Source organism: Caretta caretta, chromosome 2, assembly GCF_965140235.1.
Source record: "Caretta caretta isolate rCarCar2 chromosome 2, rCarCar1.hap1, whole genome shotgun sequence".
NCBI lineage: Eukaryota > Metazoa > Chordata > Testudines > Cheloniidae > Caretta > Caretta caretta.
Genome location: NC_134207.1, coordinates 191890062 through 191911285, shown reverse-complemented (window position 1 = coordinate 191911285; position 21224 = coordinate 191890062). Strand labels below are relative to the sequence as shown.

Below are 21224 nucleotides of genomic sequence, written 5' to 3'. Positions count from 1 at the left end.
CGGGAAACAAGCACTGAGTGGTGGGATCACATCGTCATGCACGTCTGGGATAACGAGCAGTGGCTGCAGAACTTTCAGATGAGAAAAGCCACTTTCATGGGACTGTGTGAGGAGCTCGCCCCGACCCTGCGGCGCAAGGCCACGAGGTTGAGAGCTGCCCTGATGGTGGAGAAGCGGGTGGCTATTGCAATCTGGAAGCTGGCAACTCCAGACAGCTACCGATCGGTCACTAACCAGTTCGGAGTGGGGAAGTCGACCGTTGGAATCATGTTGATGCACGTTTGCCAGGCATGAATGCTGCATTACTTCATGCAACATGTCTTCCTTGTGTCTACGTGGCCTCTTTCTGATTCTTTGGAGTCTGTCGGCCGGTGATAACACAGACAGATGAGATCTCAAGGTTGTATCTGTAAAGGCAAAATGCAACACTTAACAGAGGCAGCATTGTTCACGCCAGACAGATCAATGATTCCCCACACTTAAGGGCAAGCACAGTCTACCCAATAATATAATTTGCCTGTCCCAAAGCGAGCGCACATAGCCCACGGGAGCCCCAAAATGGTGATTAAGCACAGGGTCAAGCATGACTGATTGTTCCACGGCTGTACTGTCCTATGGGTTTCTGTGCCTTGGGGAGAGCCAACAGTGGCAGGGGGCCCCTATACTGAACACTGTCCCCACATTTTCCACAGGAGTTCGTCCTGGAAGATATCTCGCTGCTGAGGATGACCTGGGAAGCAAGAGAGGGTTTTCTACTGCAATGCGGCTTCCGCCCTGGCCCATATGCAGCTTGCCTGTGTGCGGCAGTGGTCCCCCCGCCCCTCATGGCACAGTGGCGCAGACAAGTTAGGCTTACTGGGACAAGGACCACGGTGGCTCTCCTGAGAAACCTGCGCAAGCGCATTGCCCAAGTTCTGGATGAGACCTTTGAAGAGATCACTGAGGCCGATTACCGCGATATGAGAGAGCACATAGACGCCCTATTCTGCATCTAGGCATGCATGCAGCCCTAACCCTCCTCGCCCCAAGAGCCCGTACCGAATAACTTCCTTCCCAAAATAAAAGCTGCTTACCGGAAACCTCCTCTGGTGTTTGTCCTTCCCCAAGCACCGGCCTCCATGACTTGCTACCTTCATTCTGGCTTGAGAACAGCTCCTGGCTGCATGCATATAGGGATTCTGGGATGTCTTCCTCCACCTCAGCACCCTTGCTCCCACTTTGCTCCTCCTCCTGCCTTGTTGAACTGGCCTGTGAAGGGTACTAGGAGTGGAGGTGGGGTCGCCCCCCCCCCCAAGTATCGCATCCAGCTCTTTGTAGAAACGGCAGGTCATGGGGGCAGCACTGGAGCAGCTGTTTGCCTTGTGGGCTTTGCGGAAGGCATTCCACAGCTCCTTCACTTTAACCCTGCACTGCACTGCATCCCGGTTATGGCCCCTTTCCATCATGTCCCTTGATATAGATTCATAGATTCATAGATATTTAGGCCAGAAGGGACCATTATGATCATCTAGTCTGACCTCCTGCACAATGCAGGCCACAGAATTTCACCCACCACTCCTAAAAAAGACCTCACACCTATATCTGTGCTATTGAAGTCCTCAAATTGTAGTTTGAAGACCTCAAGGAGCAGAGAATCCTCCAGCAAGTGACCCGTGCCCCATGCTACAGAGGAAGGCGAAAAACCTCCAGGGCCTTCCAATCTGCCCTGGAGGAAAATTCCTTCCCGACCCCAAATATGGCGATCAGCTAAACCCTGAGCATATGGGCAAGATTCATCAGCCAGATACTACAGAAAATTCTTTCCCGGGTAACTTGGATCTTACCCCATCTAAAAACCCATCACAGGCCATTGGGCCTATTTACCATGAATATTTAATTACCAAAACCATGTCCCTTGATATGTGCCTGAAGGTATCGTAATTCCTACTGCTGGAGTGCAGCTGGGACTGGACAGCTTCCTCCCCCCAGACACTGATGAGGTCCAGCACCTCGCCATTGCTCCATACTGGGGATCGTGTGGTGGCATGGTCATCTGGAAAGATGTGCTGAGAGCACTCCACGCCTGGCTGAGTAAACAGGAAGAGGAATTTCAAAATTCCCAGAGAATTTAAAGGGTGGGTCTGATGGTTGGTCACCTGAGGGCAGGGCAGTAGAGTTCAAAGTGATGACCAGAGTGGCTAGAACAGGCATTGTGGGACACTTCTGGAGGCCGATCAGAGCGCATTAATAGACCAGGGCATCCACAATGGCGCCTCAGCGCTCCAGTGGAGGCGCATCAACCGTTATTCCACTCGCCGAGGTGGAGGTACCAGGAGCAGACCAGCCGCGGAGTCAGAGCGCTCTACGTGCCTTGCCAGTGTGGACGGGTAGTGAGCTAGTGCGCCCAGGGCTCCTTTAATGAGCTGTAACTCGCAAGTGTAGCCAAGCCCCAAGAGATTGAATGATAACACAGTTGAAGTTGATAAGGGGCTTCTGTACACAGAGACATTCAGGGAAGTTAATCTGCATTAACTAAAGGTGTAAATTAAAAGTGGATTAGTTAAATTGCATTATGCCCCTGTGAAGACACTCTCATTCACAATTAAAATAACCTTAATTCAGTTTAGTTTGATTCAGTTGGGCATTGAATTTCACTAAACTGAATTAAGGTCACTTTAATACTTAATGAGAGTGTTCACACAGAGTTTAATCCAGTGTATCAAATATACTTTAAAACTCACACAACTTTAGTTTATTCAAATCAGCTTTCCTCAATGTCTTCCTGTTGATAAACCCATTCATACACATGTTTGCATCATGCCTGACCAAGTTACTAGAAGAGTGTTTACATAGTTTTGCCCTGAAATTGAACCGCTCCAAGCATAGAAACTTAGAGTGATATTTTTTTAACTAGCTGCGGTGCAAATTAATTGTTGACAAGAACCGAGCAAGTCATTTCTCACCATTTTAACTATAAGCACATAGACAAAACCTTGGGTACATAGTAATATTTAGGAACCAGACAAGTAGCTTGGGCTACTGAATGCAACCTTGCCTATCTGGTAAATGGCCTTCGATAGTCTGTATTTCACCATCACCAGTGATTGTCTTAGTTTTCAGTGAAGGGTAGCTGACATTTTCTAAACCTGGAGGCTTGTGAGCTGTAACCTCACTTATAAAACATATCTGACTGCTCCCACTCGTCTTATCCCCCCCTCACTTCAATAACAACATGATTTTAGTGGCCAGTATCTCAAAAACTGCAAGAAACAAGGCTGGGCACCATCTGAATGCTCATAATCCTATCGTTCAATGGTAAAGCATCAATTATTAATGCTCGTATCTTGTGAGTATAATGGCTGCTAATATCATATTATAACTGAAGTGAAAGTAAAGAAGAACTGGATTTTAAAGCCTGGGTGTTGTGTAACTGATTCCCCCCTCCCCCGCCTATTATTTTGGTTGCCCTTGTATAGTAGTTACATAAAACCTCTCAGTTTCACAGAACATATAATATTATTATTAATCCTGTGGCTGCTGTTTCCTTCTGCCTTCAAAGTCTGAGAACTTGTCTACACTAACATTTAGTTCATGGCAAGCTGGGGTGTGAATCTTGCGCACCCCGTGCATTAACAGTCCTGCTCATGCACTTTGGTCTAGGCCTGTTTCAAAGAGAGCTAGATCAAAGCACTGTACTATGTATCAGCAGGGTGCCCCTGGCAGGCTAGTGAGGGTAGATTCACTCCCAGCTTGCTGCGGTCTAATTCTTTGTGTAGACAAGACCTGAGACACCAATTGAAACCCAGGCTGCTACTGACATCATAAGGATTTCCTCTTCCCAGATACAAGGGGAGCTTTAGCAACCCCACAGCATTTCTGACTCTATGGGACAAAATTGCTTGATTGTCATGCTCCATTATATAGAGAGCACAGGTCTAAGCTTGAAAGGCATAAAAAAGACCACGGGTCAAAGTGTGGCTGGCCATTCATGGGTGAGGGAGAAGTAAAGGGGTCTGCTAGTGTACCTAGGCAAGAGAGAGCCATTATTTGGAGGGGGTTGAACAGCCTGAAGCTCTAGCAGCCCCAAGAGGTGTTTTTGGGTTAAGCAAAGGTGGCTCCATGGTCTCTCCTCTTCTGCACGTTGGACACTGTCAGGGGGGTGCTGGCTATACTTTATTAAAGATGCATCAGAAGTTGCAGCCCTGCACCTTCCTCCATGCCCCAGAAGGTATTATGCCTTGCTTTGTCATAACAACCTCTTCACAGCAGTCAGGCAACCTTCCTCTTACCCATCACCCTGAGCAGCGCTGTCTCTTGACCATTTCTAAAAGGGCTGGAACTAGTCTTATTCTGACCCCGGCTCTTTCAGCTACACTCCTAAAATCACTGGGGAGCTCACAACACCCCTGTGCAGTAGGTAAATGGTGAATACTGCGGAAATCCCTTCACCTACAACAGCAGAAGTCTGATGTTGTAAGCACAACACTGAAACCTCAGTACACGATCAAGCCAAAGGAGGAACTTGGCTGTCAGAAGGATCTTGTTCCTATAAATAAATACAAGGAAAGTGAACGAAACAGAAAACGAGTCTAAGTAGATTTCTTTTTGTTGAATAGTTTCTCTGTCCCAGTTTTTTCCCATGTGAAAGACCTTTTTGTGTAATACAATGGTTGGATGACAATTATTGTAAACTGTAAATCTGCTTATCCCTCTGAACTGAGTTGTCTCAATGTGCATATAATAATCTAATTTATCTTTAATACAGCAATACCGTGTGACAAAGGGGAATTATCTTCCATTTTCTGATTGCCCTTGAATATTGTCCTGAATCTGCAGCACTACTGATGAGATAAAGGTGAATAAGGTTGAGTGTCTGTGCATTGATTTGTAGGTTCTGGGACTGTCACCAGCGTGGCTCCAGTCGTGCCCCAGGGATCGAGAGCAATCAACAACACCATGGCTGAGACCAAGCTGAAACGCATGAGGGAGTAAGTAGCTCATATCTTCTATGAAAGCAATACTTGGACCAAGTTGAAATGCATGAGGGAGTAAGTAGCATATATATCTATGAAAGCAATACTTAGACCAAGTTGACAGTTTTGAATGACGACACGATATGGGGGGCGAGGGGGGAAGAGATTAGAAAAGAGAGATTGTGAAATGGATCCCAGAATGTTCATTACAACGGAACGCTCGTCTGCACCAGTTGAGGGAAGGCTTAACCGTTGCTTCTGAACGGTTCCCCTGTAATCAGCACAATCCCTGTCAGCCTTTCCAGGAGCGTACTGTGTCTTCATAGCTTTCTGTGTTGTTCTGAACTTCCCCTTTTTTATCATCTCAACACAAACCCCATAAATCAGCGGCAGACGTTCATGTTGTTGTGTTCTTTCCCTTACTTGCCCTTTGGCCTTTATTCCATCATTCCTGCAAAGGATTTTTTCCGATGGTCTTGTACCGGTTAAATAAGGATAGTAGTGCTGTAACCTGGGTTTTTCAAAGAAGACTAAGGAAGATAGGCATCAAACTCCCATTGAAACTCCATTAGGCTCCTTTGAAAATGGCTCCTTTGAAAATCTCAGCTGTAATAAATAATTATTTCACTTCCTTAATAGAACAGAGATCTGTAGCTTCCCTTCTAATTATATATATTAATACAGCTCATGCCTATTACAGTAATTACAGAGTATTATTATAGTAACTATGTCAGGTTTACTGTACTTCTAGCTAGATAGTGACCTATTAGTTATGATGCTCTATCAGAACTGAAGTACAGTGTTACAACATTTCCGCTGATCTTAAATTGTGAGTCCTTCCAGACAAGGACACTGTTTTCCTGTGTGTGCGGACAGTGCCTAGCACATTCCGGGTGTTACCAAAATACAAACAATAAACACAAATTATTAGCAATAGTAATTTAATTGAAACCTCTACAGAAAAAAAACCAACATTATAGCACTGATGCACTACTCAAAACACTCTGCTACACTAAAATGCCCAGTAGAGATGGGCCCAAGAGAAGTAGCTACCAAATATCTGTCTTACTGATGGTCACCCTGAACCAGCTGAGGCTATTCCATTTTACAGAAGTCCTAAATGTACCATCTCCCTAGGATTTTACTTCCTGGATTGGCCATAGCACTGAGGTCACGCAGCGTTGGCCAATCTGATTCTTGTCAGTACCACTTTCATGGAGAGCACTTTTGAAAGAGACACTGTGCGTCATGTGCCCAGTGGTTCAGAGGTGAGTTTGGTTACACAAAATATCCAATAACCTTGCAGCTTTCACCCTGCAGGCAAATGGAGTTACAGGATAAATCTGCACCATTCAAGACATCTTTATATGTCTTTAGACGTCTTTCATTTCCAGCTGAAAAAAATAGAGCTCTGCCAAATTACTCTCTGTGCAGGACACCAGACAAAACTTACAGCTTGTAGACCAGGTTTTCATTATCTGTGCTGCTTGCTGGGGTCAGCTTTTGGACCATGGTCTTGCTAAGCTATTTAAAAATAAAGTTGCATTTTCCAACAAACAATGTTTGTCAGTTTCCATGGGCTGCTGAGCCAGACCATGTGTAAGTAAATTATTTCTTGGCACCCAGAAATTTGTAGGATGGGCTCCTTATGTAAGTTAAAAATCGTGACAGAAATGTTAAGAGAGTGCTAGGCTATACTAGCTTGAAAACGTGTCCCAGAAATATTTTAATAAACACACACATTTTGGTGAAAACCCTGGTTTAACATGTTGAGAATGATGGTTTTTTGTTTTTTTTTACACTGTGGTCCCTTTATGCTTTTTTAATTTTTTGTAAACTAAAATCAGAACCTATTTTTGTAAGTCAAAGTAACCACTTAATTATGTAAGCATGCACAGAATTTGTCTGTGGTTAGAGCGCTCTAGGGCCCTTTGTCCATCGTATGCTGTGCACCATGCCACGGTCCGAACATGCAAAGGTGAGACAGTATGTTAATTGCAAGAAAATGGGGCTGGAAGTTGAGGTGGAAGAAAAAGGCTGATAAGCAGCACATATGCAAACACACACCCCCGGGGATCACAGCAACCTCCCGTGTGTGAACAATGCATGCTTAGAGTACTGTCGTGGGGGCATACAAAGCAGGGTGGGTGAATAGGGGTGTGTGTCTGGCCAGAAGGGGACCATCAAGTATCAGCTGTTCTGTGCTCCCCTAAAAAAACCCAGCATATAATGCATTGCAAATCTGTGCAAGTCAATGCTGCTTAGAGCAAGATTAATATTATTCAGAGTTGTGTTGTTCAGTTTCAGTCAGAAAATTGCAACTCTACAAACCTTACTGTAGGGCCTTCCAGTTGACAGGCTCCAATAAAAGAGAGAGATCGTATATTTTGCTATCATAAAATCTCAGTCGCTCAAGAGTCCTCTTTGGGACATAGAAGGTAAGATCAATAAGGATGGAATGGAAGTGCGGTGGAATCCTTGTAACTGGTACATTTTTATGGAACCAGAAGCATGCCAATTAATGATTGTTCCCATTATCTACTTTGTGCTGAGAGATACTCTTTTATTTTATGACATGCTTTAAAGGTAAGCATTGTACACGACAAACACTACAAATTACATTAATGAAAGAAACGCATTTAGTCAACAGAGGGTGAAACAGCAAAAAGTGTGTGGTAGCAAATGTTAATTGACATCTGTAAATAATGTGAATGGGGTTGCAGACAACAGCAGGCAGGACAGTCAGTCAAATAGATTTCATGTATTCATTGTTTGGAGTCATTACTAAGTATTTCTGTGACTCCGTTCCCTGGCAGTGCATAGACATGCAGTTTATCAGGGTACTAATATAAGCAGATTCAGCTCTGTCGGTGCACAGGGATTTTTGTAGTGTATTCATAATTAGAGGATGTCAGGAGATGGTGCTAAAAGAACATCTTACAGGAATGTAGAATGAGGTCATTGAGCTTTTTGAATATAATAACTCAGATACCCAGCTGCAGTTTGCCATATTTAGGGAAACTAATTTCCTTCTCTGAGTGATTGGCTACATGGATTCAACTCATGGTGCGCATGCATCCCAGACACTTAAGATTAAGATCTTTTGGTCAGCAGTGTCTGAGGCCACACCTGCACCCTCAATGGTCTTGCATCACCCCTCGAAAGGACTCGAAGGAAAGAGTGGAGCTAACTGTTCCTTAGTACATTCTTACCGCCATGGCAATGAGACAGAACAGAGAGAGCCGTGTCACTGTATCTTGCACTTGTGCTCATTAAAATGAATTTGTTGGTATATAGTCACCCTAGCAGTGTTGTTCGTAGTTAGTTAGGATAATAGTTTTATTAGGTTTTACTTTAAGTGAACTTTTTTCCTAATGTTTGTTTACCTGGAAGCGGGTGGGCAGCTTCATGGTTCAATGAAAATCTCCTGGGTCTCAGTGTTGTTCATCTTGTAAGGCAGCTGTACCCCTCACTGATGGACACTCAAAATGTTTGTTTGGTATCAGTGAGGGGCATATTGCTGAGAAAGGTTCTGTTTGTCATTCATTCTTCAAACAAACTTTATTAGTGAAGGATTCTTTTTTAAAATTTATTTATTTATTTTTGGACAAATCAATGAGACCTGCTTCAGATCCAGGCTAACAAACCCCATCTGGCTCTGAGTAATCCGCCACTGAAAATGCCCCAGCAGGCACCTGCTCTGGGCTAACCTCCAGGGCTTCTGCTTCCTCACTAAAGCATTCCTCAGATGCTCCTCCTATCAAGTCTTTGGGCTTATCTTCACTACCGGGGTAAATCAACCTAAGTTACACTACTCCAGCTACATGAATAACGTAGCTGAAGTCGACGTAGCTTATGGCGATTTACCCCGGTGTCTTCACTGCGCTGCAGTGACGGGAGACGCCCTCCGGTCGACTTACCTTACTCCTCTCAGAGAGGTGGAGTACCGGGGTCGACCAGAAAGTGCTCTGCCATCAATTTAGTGGGTCTTCACTAGACCTGCTAAATCGACATCTGCTGCATCGATTGTAACAGTCCCACGTAGTGAAGATAAGCCCTTCCTCTGCAGCCAAAAGTAATAGGAGGCAGCACTGTTCCTCTAAGGAGCACAGGTAGAGCTGTCCCTAGGGTACAGCAAATCAGGGTGACCTCCCCAGGCCCCATGCTTTTGGGGGCCCCGTGCTTCGTGAGGAGGCAGGCAGGGAGGTGAGGCGGGGGGCGGGCAGGCAGGGGGGCAATTGAAATGCCATCATCCCCCTTCCCCCAGTGCCTGCTGGTGGGCCCTGCCAATCAGCGCCTCCTCCTCCCTCCCAGCACCTTCTGCCGATCATCTGTTTTGCTGCAATTGGAGGTGCTGGGTGGGGGGAGAGGAGCGAGGGCACAGCATGCTCAGGGGAAGGGGCAGAACTGGGCAGGGAAGAAGCGGGATGGGGGCAGGAAGAGGCAGAATGGGGGCAGAGCAGGGGTGGGGAGAGGTGGAGTGGGGGCGGGTCCTGGGCAGAGCTGGCGGGGAGCACTCCCTGGCAGATAGAAACTTGGCGCCTATGTCCTGGGCCCTGAGCACAGGTGCAGGTCTCCATCCCAGGGATCTAGCTAAAAAAGAGGAAAACATCTCCTCTTCCCACTTTAAATGAAGGTAACTCAAGGCCTGACTTAGGCCCCTCTGGCACCCATAGTGATGCCAATCCCATGCTTCAGTACCATCTAAAATCAGTCACAAGCTACCTTTGGTACAGAGTCTGGACTGCCACCGTGTTCTCAGTGCTGGCAGTGGGATGCCAATTCCTTTGGTATTGACCACGTCGGCACCTTTTCCAATTTGTTACTCTTGATACTCAGAAGTTTATAGCACTGGGCGGTTTAACTGTTTCAGCCCTGCTGGAGTCCCCTTTATTGTTTTTCACAGTGAAGATATCTTCAGTGGGGGTGGAGGTGAAGGGGGAGCAATCAACAAAGTCTTTAGTTGTGTGATGTTCCACAATAGTTCATTTGGTGTTGAGACGTGCAAGAGAATTCCTCCCAACAGCTGAATTTGCAACTCAAAGCAGAAGAGGGAAGAACAAAAAGTCCTAGAAAGGAGGAACTGTATCTTTTATGCTGGTTGGACTCTGAGGGGGCAAGGATTACTAAGCATAAGCAAAAGATCCCCAGTGCTTGCCAGGGTTAGCCCTAAAGGACACCTAGAACTTGCTTACTATAGAAGCTTCTTTTAGTTTTGAAAAATTAAAATTGGAACTCATTTGTGTGTATGTCTTTACTTGCTTTAACCTTGTAAATGGCTCTCATTTCCTTTTCCTAGTTAATACATCTTTAGATAGTTTACTATAGGATTGGCTACAAGTGTTGTCCTTCGCATGAGATCTAAGGTGCAATTGACCTGGGATAAGTGACTGGGACTGGGAATAACTTGAATATTATTGTGATTTTTGATGTAAGGGACCATCTGTCACATAGGCAAGCTTACCTGAGTGGCAACACAGACTGGAGTACCCAAGAGGACTGTCTGTGACTCCATGTTAAGGCTGTTATAGTGCTTGAGGAGTTTACACTTGATACTTGGTTGCTGAAATCTAATAATAGAACACACAATCCATTTGGATTTTGTGCCCCGCTTCTTAACAGTCTGCCCTGAGGTTGGTACCCATGCTCTTGAACTACTACAGGACAGCTTGACAATCAGCCATGCCAAAGACCCTCCAAACTGCCTAGAGACAAACAGAAGTTTCATTGGAGAAGGCCGCCTTCTTCTTCTACTGCGACTTCAATGAGACAGACACCAGCTTCAAAACAGTTTGGTGGTTGTGCTGAGAGTTGTTGGGAATGCCATTAGGAGATCAGTCGATTTATTTTGAGGGAGGTTGGAACAGCATTACCTCTCACCAGAAGGTCCTTGAGAACACTGAAACAGGCTATTCAATTCAGTTTCAAGCAATTCCTACTCACCACCTACATTTCCCATCCGTTTTCAGGGACTATCTTCTTGAGAGACTGTTGCAACAAAAGGTGGAATCCCTCCACACTCTTCGAGCAATAGAAGAAGTTCCTCATCTGGTCAGTGGGAAGGGGTTTTATTTCCTTTACTTTCCAAAGAGAATAGGATGCTGGTGCCCTGTTCTGGACAGCAGAGAATTCAACACCATTGTTCACAGTTCAAGTTCGGAATGGTGAGCCTGGCAACAGTAATCCCTATTTTAGATCCTGAAGACTGGCTTGCAGCTCTCCACCTCCAGGATGCATATTTCAATGTATCAATCCATCCTACTCACAGAAGATACTTAAGATGTGCAGAGGGGACTTCACACGCCCTGCCCAGAGTACTGTCAACAGCCCCAAGAGTTTTCACAAAAGGTCTGGTTGCCATAGCAGCACATTTTAGGGAACAAGGCATTCTAGTTTGTCTCTTGATGACTGGCTGATTTGGGGACGCTCTCCTCAGCAAGTCACAGGCAGCATACATTGGCACTCCAGCTCTTCACCACTCCAGGGCTCCCAATCAACAAAGAGAAATCATCACTCCTGCTGATGCAAAAAATAGACTTTGTAGGAGCACTTCCGGACTCTACAATGGCGAGGAGCATATTTACCTTGAAGCAGGTTTGCCCCATTGTCAGACCTCATAAATCAGTTAGCCAAACCCATTGACAATGGTCAGAACTTGTCTAGGAATGTTAGGCTGCATGACCTTGTGCCTGTGTGGGGCTCAGTAGGTTAGACTTCACCATAATTGTTGTTTTGTTTTTGTTTTTGTTTTTGTGGGGTTTTTTTGAAAGGGTGGTTGAAGTCCACTCAAGCAGACATGACATAGACATGGCAGTTCAAATACCTCAAGAAGTCCTATTATTATTAAATTGGTGAAATTTGCAAGGTTGTTCTGTTTTCTCCACCTCTACCAACAAAGATTTTGCCCAAAGTCCTCTCAGAGTTTCATCTGAACCAAAGGATATATTTACCATTTCTCCTCCTAAGCAATATTCTACCCAAGTGTGTGTGGGAGGGGGGAGTCTAGGCGTCACACTTTAGATGTCCCTAGAATCCTGTCTTTTTATCTGAACAGAACTAAACCCTTTAGGGTCTCACTAAACTTATTTCTTGTTTTTGCTGAAAGAATGAAGGGACAAGCTACATCATCTCAAAGACTGTCCAAATGGATTTCAGATAGGTACCCGTGTAGCTAGACTAGAATCCTCTGCCCAGGCGAGAGCCCACTCTGTCAGAGCACAAGCAGCTTCTGCAGCATTGTTCCCATTGTTGAAATTTGTAAAGCAGTGACCTGAGGTTCAGTACATACGTTTACTAAATTATTTTCTTTGGTCCTGGCATCTAGATCTGAAGCCTGCTTTGGCAGACGCCGAGCACCAGCCCCTTACATGAGGGCACCTCTTGTGAGTCGCCAAGAGTGGAATACATAAGGACAATCATTCAAAGAAGGATCAGTAACTTTACAGTAACTATTGTTCTCTGAGATGTGTTCTCTCTCTGTGTTCCACAGCCCGCCCTCCTTCCCCACTACTGCTGAGTCTGATAGCACCTGCTTTCTCTGTTGGCAAAGGATCTGAGGGCCAGTTGGTCCTGCTCTGCTCTCTGCTGGGTGGCTGTAAGGGCACTCAGGGCATAGGCATGGCCCCACTGGACACCGCTGGCCAAAAGATTCTGATCTGGAGTGCATGAGCTGTATGTGCACCAAGAGTGGAACCCATTTGGGCAACACATCTCGAAGAACCGCAGTTAGCATAAAGTGCGTAACTGTTCTTTGTTTCGTTTTGAAAAAGATAGGTGATGTGTGCAACCATGTATCTGGAAGGTTTCTGGGGATATTCTTAAGTGCTTCCTAAGATGTGGTGCAATTATATAACCAACAGAAAGTTAAGAGGGTTATTCAAGACCAGGATAGGAGGTGACTGGATCACTTTCTATATATGCATCCACAGAGAAGATTTTTTTGATAGGAAAGGTCTCTCTTATGTATCAGACAAAGTGGCTAGAAGCTGAAGCTAGACAAATTCAGACATACTCTTAATAGTGGTGGTAACTAACCATTGGAATGACTTACCTAGGGATGTGGTGGAGTCTCTGTTATGGTGTCTTTGCATCAAGACTGGGTATCTATCTAAAAGATATGCTCTAGGCCAACCAGAAGTTATGGGCTTGATGCAGGAGTTACTAGGGTTCTAAAGCGGGGGCGGGCAAACTTTTTGGCCTGAGGGCCACATTGGGTTTCCAAAATTGAATGGAGGGCAGGTTAGGGGAGGCTGTGCCTCCCCAAACAGGCAGGCATGGCCTGACCCCCGACCCCTATCAGACCCTCCCCTGCTTCTCGCCCCCTGACAGCCGCCCCCAGGACTCCTACCCCATCCAACCCCCTTGTTCCTTGTCCCCTAACAGCCGCCTCACATCCACCACGCCCTGCTCCCTGACCGCCCCCGGACCTCCCACCCCGGGCTGCTTCCTGATTGGCCCCGGGACCTCTGCCCCCATTCAACCTCTCTGTTTCCCGCCCTCTGACTGCCCTGACCCCTATCCACACCCCTTTCCCCTGACCACCACCCCGGACTTCCCTGCTCTCTATCCAACCCCGCCGCTCCCTGCCCCCTTACCGCGCTGCCTGGAGCACCGGTGGCTGGCAGTGCTATGGCCGCGCAGCACAGAGCAACGGGTCAGGCCGGGCTCTGCAGCTGCGCTGCCCCAGGAGCTCATAGCCCAGCCACCCAGAGCATTGAACCAGCAGCGCAGTGAGCTGAGGCTGCGGGGGAGGAGAAACAGCAGGGGAGGGGCCGGGGACTAGCCTCCGGGGCCAGGAGCTCAGGGGCCAGGCAGGAGAGTCCCTCAGGCCAGATGTGGCCTGCGGGCCATAGTTTGCCCACCTCTGGTCTAAAGCCTGCATAATACAAGTCAGTCTGGATGATCAAAATTGGTTTTTTCTAGCCCTTAAAAGCTATGAACATCCCGTCTTTCTAAGCGGAGGGTAAAGTCTTTAAATCCTAATCTTGTACTTGACTAATCTGGAGCATTAAGGCCAAAAGCAATTTTAAAGCTATGGTGCTGGTGCCTAATGGAGGACAAAGCAGTGGAGATCCCATGCAGAAGAATTGTAACCCCCACTGCGCCCCGAAGAAGATCTCCATACAAGGGTTCATGTCTCATTGTGGAAGGGAGTAATGCAGGTGGACAAGGAACAAGACAGCCATTGGCAGCAAAGGCCTTTTGTGGGGAGGTGAGGTGAAATTGGTCACATTCACTATTCCAACTCTTAAAGTGTTGTAGCATTTGCAGCCCATCTCTGGCAAAGAGCAAGGATTTTGTTCCCCGCAAGCCTTCCCAGTATTATATGCAGGACTCTCTTCCTTGGACTTTGCTTGCAGGATTGGGATTTGGGCCTTATTGAATATGGCTGGTTTTAGAATAACAGAATATATACAAAATAGAATGCATATCTTTTTCTTTTGATCCTGAAAATATCAAAAGGAATAAAAACATTAAAAGGGAGAAAGGGCTATCAATGCAGAGTGTTTCATGCTCCTTTACAAAGGTATCCATGAACGCATACAGTGAGTCCGTTGAATAGAAGTGCAGGTGAGAATTCAATAAAATGTATATGGCTAAAAAGAGAGGGCTCTTATCCCCCAAATTTTAAGTAAATTAAGATCCTAGAGCACAGCAGTAAATGCCTCTTATTCAGTTCCCAAAGTCTTGCACACAGCAGCATACCAGGATCAGGCAAAAGACTTCATTATCACCTGCTGAGTGTAAGTAAAATTGCCTTTCAGGCACTGCAGAGAAAGGCACTTGGTGATATTTTTGTTCTGGGCTTGTGATTGCTCCTAGCACTGTTGGTTTAGATTCATGAATAGTAAGTGTATGTGCTGTTTGTGCTTGTGATGTTGGCATTGAATGTGTTTGTTTCTCTTGAAAATTCAGAAAGAAAGGTCAAGTGACGTCATCGAATGAGCTCCACGTGGTCTTTAAGATTAGCATCTCAGATTATGCCTACGCTAAGGCACAGGTTTTCTAAATTATTTGGGCATGTTTCCAAAGGATTGGGGTAAGGAGTCTAGTAGGTTTGTTGGATGGATTTTCAGAAGTGCTTGTCGCTGTCCTAATGGTGCTGCCATTGGTATTGACGCTAAGGGGTCACTCCCAAGAGACTGGTTACAAGCTGAGTCATACACCAGACCCGGTGACAAGCCCCTATACAAGAAATACATCAAAATGCTTGATTAACTCCAGTTTTCTCTAGAAGGAAATGCATTACCAGTGACTGCCCCATTTCCGTTGAATACATGCAGAGCCACACACAGAGCGACGGAAACAGAATTAACACACCTCAGGATTCACATTTCCAGTATAATTTTTATCCTCCTGCTGAACAGGAAAAGCAGTCTGTATTTTGAGTTTGAAATTGTCATCTTTGAAAATGTGAAGACTATACCTTCTGTGCACCCAAATAATGCAGAGGGATGCCTTTCATTTAGCTTGTTTTTCAGCTTTATGGCATCTGCCATTGTTATAAATAAGAACCTATAAATAATACCAGACATTTAGTTTGTGATTTTTTTATTTAGCAGGAAGCATCGGCAAATACTGGAAAAACTGAATGAGTTTAATAAGGGTTGGAACTGATCTGCAGTTTTAATTATTATACTGTGTTCAAAGTAACAGTAGTTCGAGGTGTTCTCATGTAAATGCACTTAATGAGCTACCCTTTCTGTCCACAAGCAGGCCAAGTTTCTGTCTTTTTTGTTTATGTGAATATGATGTTCCCAGATGGTTCCATACTGATAATTTTGGAATATGAAATCACACCTCCGTACCAAGTACAAATCTGCTCCAGAGCCCAGTGCAATCAGTGGAAATACTCCCATCGAGTGGAGATTTGGTCAGGCACATATGTGCTGTAGTACTTAAAGCATTCCTGAACTATTCCCCCAATATATATCACTCAGCTCTATAGCCTAAGTGACTTGGTCGTCCTTTTGCTAGTTCTCCGTACAAAGGATACCAGCACAATGTGTACTAATTAGCCCCCTTGATTGCTCTCTCAGGAGAGGTGCCAAAGAATAAACCCAAGTTCAGCAAAGCATTTAAGAATGTGCATAGCTTGATGCACAGGAGTAGTCCCCTTGTCTTGAGTCAGACTAGTCATGCTTAAAGTTACAGATATGCTTAAGTCCTTTGCTGAACCAGCCACTAAATGTGCACAGCGATCGAACTTGCACTCTCACTTGTAGGGACCGTTCTCGCAGGTCAGCCTTCTATCTGTAGACTGTCCTCAGGGCAATGCAGGGAAGCTTACATTGCTCCTCCTTTCTGAGCTATACCTGTGGATAAAGCGAGAACATCACTTTATAGGGCTGTCACCAGAGGTGAAAGTGAGCCGGTAAGAGCTGGTGTGCCGTACTGGGACCGGCTTTCCCAGACAGCAGTTTAAATCCCTGGGGTAGCGGCAGTGGGGCTGCGGCGGGGATTTAAAGGGCCCTGGAGCTCCAGCAGCTGCTACCACTCCGGTCCTTTAAATCCCTGCCTGAGCCCTGGGGTAGAGGCGGCGGTGCTCTGAAGGGGATTTAAATGGCCCCGGAGCTCCAGCCACCACTACCGCCCCGGGCCTTTAAATCCCCTCCGGAGCTCTGCTGCCAAAGCCCTGGGATAGCGGCGGCGGGGCTCCGGAGGGAATTTAAAGGGCCAGGGCGGTAGCAGCAGCTGGAGCCCCGGGGCCCTTTAAATGCCTGACGGAGCCCGGCCACCGCTACCCCAGGGCTCAGGTGGGGATTTAAAGGGCTCGGGGCTCCAGCGAAGCCTTTAAAACTCTGCCAGAGCCCCAGGGTAGCGGTGGCAGTCAGGAGTCCAGTCCCCAGGGCTCCTCAGTGATTTAAATGGCCCGGGGCTCTGCTGCGGTAGTCGCAACTGGAGCCCTGGGCCCTTTAAATCGCCCCCGAGCCCCGCGGCTTCCAGCCACCTCCGCAGCTGATAGCTCGGGGGTGATTTAAAGGGCCCCGGGCTCCCAGCCGCCATGACCGCAGCTGGAGCCCTGGGCCCTTTAAATCAAGATTTAAAGGGCCGGGGGATTTAAGACCCTGCCTCTTCTGGTTAAGGCCATGCCTCTTCCGGTTGAGGCCATGCTCCCTGCTCAGGACTCCAGCGTACCGGTAAGTCCTCTAACTTACTTTCACCCCGGCTATCACTTCCACACTTTTTGCCAGCACTAAATTCATGATGAGTAAATTTAAAATAAGTGAAGATGGCAGTCAGAGTAGGCAGAAGAGCACAAGATCTAGAGATCCTAGTGCAAAAAACCACTATTAAGCCTTGGTACGTTTTCTTGGGAAAATAAAATGAGCTAAATGAGTCCTGGGACTCTTAACAAGAAACACATTCTAACCTCTAAAAGAAGGCAATACGCTTTAGTGTGTGTGTGTGTGTGTGTGTGTGTGTATATATATATATAAGAAACCTTGTTCAGATTTTTTAAATTTCTTAATTGAGCTAAGAGTTGTAGGCCCATGGTATATTTCACTATCTCTTGCTGCCGTGAATTGTTTGTTGTGACATTTATTGTTTATAGAGGAAGGTGAGCTTGAACCTGCTTTAAATACCCAAGATCATCTGTATTCAGTCTGATAATGAATTACATTCCACTTCCGTACATAGCACAAATTAATACAAATATGCATTTTAAAGGCTAATTTTAAAGAAATGTCAAGTAGCCCATAACGTTTACAACATTAAGGAAATTGTATGCCTGTTACATCTTATTTTGTATGAAAAGCACGGATTTTTTCCTTGTTTTTCTAATGCTGTGCATGCACAATAAAACACAGATTGAGCTATTCAGATTTCAAGCTTGAAAAGGCTTAATAAGACAGTTGATTGTTGATTTTTGTCAATATTTTGCAAATGTGAGAATGTTTTCGCACATCATTAACGATAGTCTATTTCAATATTTAACATATCATTACAATGTTTAGTAAACCCAACATTCTGACCCTGCAGGATTTACAGATATGCAAGAAAATAATTTAGCTAGCTAAAATGTAAATATTGTTCATTTGTTCACCAGGGCCTAGGTGGGACTACAAATGCATTCCTATTTGCTCCATCATTTTTGTCTTGCACAGATATGTTCACTAAGTTATCTAATACTACAGTGTTTTCTGAAAAGAAAATCAGTGTTTCTTTTTCTCGTACATTTCTCGCACAATATATTTTAATTGTCATACTGTGCTATATTTGTTGCACATCGTGCAGCATATGTAAGCCATTAAGGTGTAAATCTGGCCCTCTCCTGACACACACAAGATATGGAAGGCCCTGAATACAGCAGGACTGGTATACAGTAGTTCCATCATGCATGGTGGGGGCCGGAGGGTGGGGTCCTGTGCAGGATGTCTGAATACCTTAATGAAGAATATTTGGGGAAGGAACTAGCGTATGCGGAACGATGGATGGGCATCTCCAGAACCCTCTGTAGTATTGCACAGCAGCCAAAAGGACTACTGCAGTCCTGAGCGTGCAGTAACGTCTGAGGAGTGACCACTGCTGCTTTGCAGCTTGTGGGAAACTGTACTGCCTTTCCACTCCCTTCATAGACCTCTCCCGAGCTCAGCCCATTTTGTCAGGTTGTCACTTGGATGCAAGCTTTGGGAGCAAGTCCTCAACACGTAAATTGTGCTCTATTGACAAACGATAACATTGGACATGGACAAGGTGTATGTTAAAAGCAGCGGGCATTCGTTAGAAGTGAGGTAATTCATTAAACAAACATGTCTGCTGATTGTTACCAGAAGGAGACACTTGATACTAAAAAGAGAAGCTTTACCAATAGGAATATTGCAAACATTGTCTCGGGCTTTTTTATTACTATATTGATTTCTGTGTGTACAGTGTTGAAGATGCAAATATTGAATAGTGAGGCATTCCTCAGCTATAAATGCAAGTACACGTCAACTCAAGGGCAATTATTTTGAAGTCAGACGTGATTCAGGGAGGATTTTAAATTTGCAACATACTACCTGATACTAATTAAAGTAAATATTGGATTTTGCTATTTATATTCAATAAATGTAAAAAAATCTTTGTTAAGTTGTTAATGAAAATATTTTTAGGCAGTGAAGCTATGTTCAATTTTTAGGAAAAATTTCAGCTGGTAACATTATAGATTTGGTTAATATAATTCATTCATTTGTATGCCATTTCTCCATTTTTCATATGGCTGTATTGTTTTACAGGATCTAGTGAGAAGTTTCCTTAGCACATTGCTCTCCTGCAATATTCTTGCTATTACTCATGACAAGCCAAGTCCAACTTTTTGTTAGCTGACTCCATTAATCACTCTTTTGACATTACTTCAAGTATTTACAGCTTTGACAGAGTTGGCTCGTTTGTGACTAAAAAATAGGTCATTGTACATCCAGTATTAACTTCTGGTGCACGATACCAAAAGATGATTTTTCCATTGTTCAAATAATTGTCTAGATTGATGGCACTGTCTTGTTAGTTAATTAAATGGATAAGTCTGTTCGTCCCTTCCTTTATCTGATATTCAAATTCTAGTTTTTTATGCTTATATGTGAATTTAATTTAAAAAGAAATGTTACTTTTTGTTTCTGGTAAAGGATATATACAGAAATTTCACCTGCTTCTGAGAATATAATATGTCAGCTTTCAAACTAGCTTTTTATGGGTAGGTCCCTGGGCCACAGAGAGACCCACAGAAATCAAGTCACCGTTTAAAATAAATAATAATCAGCTTTTACCTTCAATGACCAAAAAGTGGTATATACAATACTGCAGTTATTACCCTATTTTAAGTAAATCTTGTGTGATGACTGTGGGTAATTGTTGACTTTTAATGGCAGTAATTGTGTGGTGTATGGAAGGAAGCTACTATTCAGACATATCTGCATCTGGTCTAGTATAATAAATACAACAGACATTAATAGGCAAAGTAAATTGGGTCAAAAATCTATCTGTCTAATGTGTTGAGAATTTTTGCTTCATCTGGCTCAGAGATGGATGCTGTTGGACTGACAACTTATAGGAAGTCTTTGTACCTGTGACTGTGCTAAATGCCAGAATATTTGCTAAATTAATTTTACCCAGGCCTCAGAATGTCAGCAGGTTTAGAAACAGTTTGCAATCTGGGGACTGTTGTCTGATCTTTTTTTTTAAGGCTCTGGACTGTGTCAGTTGTTACTAAGGACCTGGATACTAACAATTGTTTCAACTAAATCTAGAAAATAGATAAATACTGCCTGATTGAAATGGCCCCATGAGTGAAATTCCTGGGTCCATTAAATTATATATAATATTCTTTCTTGCTCAGCAAATGGGCAGTCCCTTAAAATGACCCATATGAAGAAATAAGGTGGGTGAGGTCATATCTTTTCAAATCTTTATTGACAAAGTAACATTCTAACGAGTTACCCAGGGTCTTCTGTGCTACAGCTATGCTGCCTATTGTATATGGTACAGTTTAGTAGTCTTACTGCAGCTTTCTTCAGCACAGGAACAGAGACAGATAATTGCTTTCAGCACTTTCATATCTAAGCATTGCAATATAATGGATTATGTTAATCAGTTATTGACCATTTTCTTTACTGATTTTTTTAAATTACTTTGTTAATATTGATCATTGCTATTCAGACCGAGATTTTGTGGTAGGTGTGTAAAACTCATTCAGGGAGTAGAAACAGTGTATCATTGAACTATGAGCCCATCAGCAGAAATGTCCTATTATCCATCATTAAGGTTACGTTTTAGTCATGGGTATTTTTAGTAAAAGTCATGGACAGGTCAAAGGCAGTAAACAAAAATTCACAGCCCGTGACCTGTCCATGACTTTTACTATATACCCCTGACTAAAACTTGGGCCAGGGGGCCACGGGTGCTCTGAGGGGGTGGGCCAGGGGCGCTGTGGGTGCTGGGGAGTGGCTCAGGACCCCTGATGGTGCTGGGGGAGAGACGGGCAGTGGCATGCGGCCCAGGACCCATGGTATGGGAGGGGGCGGGTGACAGTGGCCCACAACCTGGGAACCCCATCTGGTGCTGGGGATGTGGTGGGGAATGGGTGGCAGCACACAGCCCGGGAACCTCGAGCAGCCCCTGAGCCAGCACTGGCCTCTGCAGAAGTCATAGAGGTCATGGAAAGTCACAGAATCCGTGACCTCTGTGACGGACATGCAGCCTGATCCATCATTATTAAATCTCACTCTGGAGCTTTTCCACCACACTCATACATGAACACATGTGCGCACTCTCTCTCTCTCTCTGCTATGTATT

At 44.9% G+C, this 21224-nt stretch overlaps 1 protein-coding gene across 5 annotated transcripts in view; it reads left to right on the top strand.

The window, feature by feature from the left end:
• Window positions 1-21224, top strand: part of NEK11 (NIMA related kinase 11) — a 166700-nt gene that overhangs the window by 132988 nt on the left and 12488 nt on the right. For 4 of the 5 annotated variants that reach the window (XM_048838753.2, XM_048838756.2, XM_048838755.2 and 1 more), the window contains exon 15: window positions 4871-4967. In XM_048838753.2, coding sequence (XP_048694710.1) covers window positions 4871-4967 — 97 coding nt within the window. Of the gene's footprint in view, window positions 1-4870; window positions 4968-6089; window positions 6221-21224 lie in introns of all 5 variants that reach the window. The other variant, XM_048838757.2, reaches the window with a different exon arrangement.